The sequence below is a fragment of the Argentina silus genome (genome assembly GCF_951799395.1).
Source record: "Argentina silus genome assembly, contig: scaffold_342, whole genome shotgun sequence".
Classification (NCBI taxonomy): Eukaryota; Metazoa; Chordata; class Actinopteri; order Argentiniformes; family Argentinidae; genus Argentina; species Argentina silus.
Genome location: NW_028152954.1, coordinates 1 through 5,000, shown reverse-complemented (window position 1 = coordinate 5,000; position 5,000 = coordinate 1). Strand labels below are relative to the sequence as shown.

The 5,000-nt window shown below is 46.2% G+C and overlaps 1 protein-coding gene across 1 annotated transcript in view; it reads left to right on the top strand.

Moving 5' to 3' along the window:
• The window catches only part of LOC310824510 (reelin-like), a gene marked incomplete at both ends in the record, with an annotated part of 28,482 nt that extends 24,010 nt beyond the window's left edge, over positions 1-4,472 (top strand). Inside the window, 7 exon segments of the mRNA XM_083697771.1 lie at positions 730-898; positions 1,230-1,370; positions 1,635-1,812; positions 2,083-2,276; positions 2,532-2,785; positions 3,161-3,315; positions 4,254-4,472. Of these exon segments, the coding sequence (XP_083553897.1) occupies positions 730-898; positions 1,230-1,370; positions 1,635-1,812; positions 2,083-2,276; positions 2,532-2,785; positions 3,161-3,315; positions 4,254-4,472 (1,310 nt within the window).
• Positions 4,473-5,000: the final 528 nt, after the last annotated feature.

Sequence of the window (5,000 nt, the reverse complement as noted above, 5' to 3'; positions counted from 1 at the left end):
TACGTTCTGTAGTCAAAGGAATATGAGTAAAGATAACTAGGGGTAAATTGGGGGTAAAACTGTTTGTTTGTGGCTGTAGTTTGAAAATCAATTCATTAAAATACTTAGTTTTACCCTCAATGACATCTTCACTACAGAACATACAGTATGTGTCAAGAATGCTCCTGAGCCTGCTGCTCTCTCCACTGGCCACCAGAGGCCGCCATAAACTCTTTTATTGTTTGGATTATTTTCATTCGTTAATTTGCCACATCTGTGCCTCATTTGTTACCTGATATTTAAGCCATGCCTTTCTGTTACTCTGTTACTCTGTGTCTTGAGTTTTCACTCACTGAATGTACTGTGTTTCCGTGTGAGTTTCCAAGTGAAGATTTACATTCGATTTTTGCAACTCTGAGTCCTGCCTGCTTTCTGGGCTTGGGTCTGTCAACAGTACACCTCCTTACAGTACAAAATTGCCATTTTGAAATTTGTAGACAATGTATGTGTTGTTAAAAATGGGTCAAGCGTCCCTTTAAGAGAGATTCTGGTGGAGTTGAAATCAAGGACAGTGAAGAGTATATACAGTCGATTACAATTACAGAAGATATCACAAAACACTTTCTTGTTTTGTCTTTCAATATTGTGTATCCAAGTTATGCTGTTTTAGTCAAACATGGCCATATGTACAGTATCTACAGTACATTTAACTTAACATTGGCATCTCGTCCTTGTGGTCCTCTTCCACAGCTATTGAGCTGGAGTACTCTCTGGACCTGGGTCTGAACTGGCAGCCTCTGGTGAGAGACTGTCTCCCCACCAGCCCAGACTGCTCCTCCTACTCCCTGCAGAGACTCCTGGTCTCAGACACCTTTAACAAGTGGGGCCGCCTCACCCTGCCCATCCCCACCTACGCCAGGTCAGTCCCGAACACACACACACACACAAACACACACACACACACGCACACACACACACACACACACACACACACACACACACACACACACACACACACACACACACACACACATCCAAGCACACACACACACACATGCACACAGGCACAAACACACATTGCAGAGAGTACTATATAGTTTTAACTTGTTTTTTTTAACTTTTTGATTTAATTTGTGTGTGTGTGTGCGTGTGTGCATACGTGCCTGCCTGCGTGTGTGTGTGTGTGTGTCTGCGTGCCTGTGTGTGTGTGTGTGTGTGTGTGTGTGTGTGTGTGTGTGTGTGTGTATCAGGTCTCCAGCCACCAGGTTCCGTTGGTTCCAGCAGGCCCCGTTTGACAAGCAGCAGACCTGGGCTCTGGACAACCTCTACATCGGAGACGGCTGTCTGGACATGTGCTCTGGGCACGGGCGCTGCCAGCAGAGCTCCTGTGTGTGAGTATGCCTTTACCATACAGTAACACACACCAGCTTTAGTGACCTCACCTCACCACACACACACACACACACACACACACACACACACACACACACACACACACACACACACACACATACACACATACACATACACACTGGCTGCACTGTTTCTCATTTTGGAAGATCTGGCCTAACCCCCCCCCCCCCCCCCCCCCCTCTCTCTCTCTCTCTCTCTCTCTCTTTCTCTTTCTCCCTCTCTTTCTCTCTCTCCTCCCCCAGGTGTGACCCAGAGTGGGGTGGAGAGTACTGTGACGAGCCTGTGGCCCCCCTCCCCTCTCAGTTGAAGGACAGTTTCAGCCGTGCCCCCTCCCTCAGCCACTGGCACCTGGTGACCGGGGGCAAACTCAGCACTGTGTGTGGAGCGGTGGCTTCTGGGGCAGCACTGCACTTCAGCGGGGTAGCTACCTATCCTTTACCCGTCTCTCTCTCTCTCTCTCTCCCTCTCTCTCTGTCTTTTTCTCATTCTCTCTTTCTTTCATTCATTCTCATTTCTCTCTTTCTTTCTTCACCCCCCTCTCTCTGTCTTTCTTTCTCCCCCACCTTCTCTCTCTCTCTCTCTCTCTCTCCCTCTCTCTCCCTCTCTCTCTCCCGCCTTTTATCGCCGTTTCTCATCCACCAGTCTCTCCTAATTGGCCGCCATTTTGTTTTTGATCATGTCTGGTGTTAGAGTTGCAGTCGCCAGCTGGTCACCGTGGATCTGAACCTGACCAACGCGGAGTTCATACAGTTCTACTTCATGTACGGCTGCATGATCCCGCCTAGCAACCGTAACCAGGGTGTGCTGCTGGAGTTCAGCCTCAACGGAGGAATCAGCTGGAGCCTGCTGACGGAGATATTCTTCGACCTGTACAGCAAACCTGGGTAGGGTTATCTCTCTCCACACACACAGTAGGCATGCAGCACTGTTGATGGACTGGATGTACATGCAAACTGTGGACACAGGCAGTAAGTAGATGTAGGCCATGTTTTCTCAATCCCTAACCTGTGTGTGTGTGTGTGTGTGTGTGTGTGTGTGTGTGTGTGTGTGTGTGTGTGTGTGTGTGTGTGTGTGTGTGTGTGTGTGTGTGTGTGAACATGCGTGTGTGTCTGTGTGTGTGTGCGTGCGTGTGTGTTTAGGTTTGTGAACGTGCTGCTGCCCCCTGCTGCCCGTCAGGAGGGAGTGCGCGTGCGCTGGTGGCAGCCGACCCACGAGGGAGCGGACCACAGCGACTGGGCTCTGGACAACGTCCTGATCGCAGGCTCCGACCCGCGGGCACAGATCTCTGACACCTTCGGAGGGGTGGCGCTGCCCAATCACGAGAGAGCACCGGCAGACGGGACCCCCACAGGCAGGATAGGGCTGCTCAGTGAGCCAGAAGAGGCCGCCACAGGTAGGCTCCAGCACACATTTTGACATTTCTTTCTCAATCTCTCTCTCTCTCTCTCTCTCTCTTACTCTTCTTTTGTGTCTCTTGCTCTCTCACACACGCACCTTCCCCCCTTCCCCCCCCCTCTCTCTCTCTCTCTCCCTCTCTCCCTCCCCCCCCTCTCTCCCTCCCTCTCTCTCCCTCCCCCCCCTCTCTCTCTCTCTCTCTCTCTCTCTCTCTCTCTGTCTCTCTCCCTCCCTCCCCCCCCTCTCTCTCTCTCTCTCTCTCTCTCTCTCTCTCTGTCTCTCTCCCTCCCCCCCCCCCCCTCTCTCTCTCTCCCTCCCTCTCTCTCTCCCCCTCCCTCCCTCCCTCCCTCTCTCTCTCTCCCTCCCCCCTCAGTGAGTGACCACTGGCTGTTCTCGGAGGACTGCTCCATCCAGCGGTTCTGCAGCTCTCCTGATGGTGTCATGGTGTGTGGCAGTGTGGATGGCAGAGAGGTGTACGCAGTCACACATGACATCATCCCTGACCGCGGCTGGGTCATGCAGTTCAAGGTTAGTTTATTATATTATAATTATTAGTAGTAGTCGTAGTATTATTAGTATTAGTATTAGTATTAGTATAATTAGTATTATTATAATTATTATTAGTAGTATTATTATTATAATTATTATAATTATAATTATTATTATTATTATTAGTATTATTATAGTTATTATTATTAGTAGTAGTAGTAGTAGTAGTAGTAGTAGTAGTATTAGTATTAGTATTAGTATTAGTATAATTATTATAATAATAATAATTATTATTAATATTAATATTAATATTATTATGTACAAAACAGTGGAAATGGTTGTGTGTGTGTGTGTGTGTGTGTGTGTGTGTGTGTGTGTGTGTGTGTGTGTATATATGCACCTGCGTATGTGTTTGTAGAAATGTTTGTGTATGTGTGTGTGTCAATGTATTCAGATAGTAGTAAGGAGTACGTGTGCGGTGGAATTCCAAGTTAAAACATACTGAATAAGTGTATCTTGTTTGCATCTTCTGCTCTCAGCTTGTTTGTCCTGTTCACTTGGAATGTTCACAACTGGTCAAATTTAGATCCGCTTCTCTTTTCTGTTGACCACATCCTGCTTTCCCATGCCCTGGTCATCTGTTTTCTCCAGCCTTTGCTCCCTCCTCGTAACCTTTAAGATTCAAGATTCAAGATTCTTTATTTATGCAAAAGTGACAGTGCCACAGAGGAGTGCAACAATAAATGTAAAATAAATAGAATATAACCAGCAGTATAAACAGCAATGTAAGCAATGTACACAATGGAATGACTATATACAATGGCAATGACAGGTTGACAGTAGTGTGTGTTAGTGTGTGTATTCAGATTGCATTAAGGAGTGTGTGTTAGTGTGTGTATTCAGATTGCATTGAGGAGTGTGTGTTAGTGTGTGTATTCAGATTGCATTAAGGAGTGTGTGTCTGTGTGTATCCTCAGATAGCAGTAGGCTGCAGCGTTCCCGAGCGGCATGCGGACCGTCAGGTCCATGTCCAGTACTCTGTGGACTTTGGGGTGTCCTGGAAGTACCTGGTCCCCCAGTGCCTGCCCGCGGACCCCCGCTGTGGGGGGCAGATCTCCCAGCCCTCTGTGTTCTTCCCTGCTGAGGGCTGGAAGAGGGCCGTCTATCCCCTGGCCGACAGCCTGGCAGACACGTGAGTACACTATCCCGCCATAGACTGAAGACCCATCAGGCTACATCTTGACTGTCCCTCCTAAAGACCTCTTCACCCCCCACTACCCTTCTGTAAAGTTCCTCTACTGTTAATGATTAAAAATAATAATAATAATAATAATAATAATAATAATAATAATAATAATAATAATAATAATAATAATATCCTTTTGCTTATTCTGGTTTGTTTAACACTTTTTTGTTTACTACATAATTCCATATGTGTTCCTTCAAAGTTTTGATGTCTTCAATATTAATCTACAATGTAGAAAATAATAAAAAATAAAGAAAAACCATTGAATGAGAAGTTGTGTCCAAACTTTTGACTGGTACTGTATAATATTATTTATATTATATAGTATAGTATAGTTAAATAGCATTTATCTCTGCGTTGTGTTCTTTTAATACAAATATAATATGACATCATAATATCACATTACCCACAATCCATCACTGCTGTACTAAGAGAGGATCGGCACATTGGTCTCTGCTCCCAAAATGTGTAGTTTATT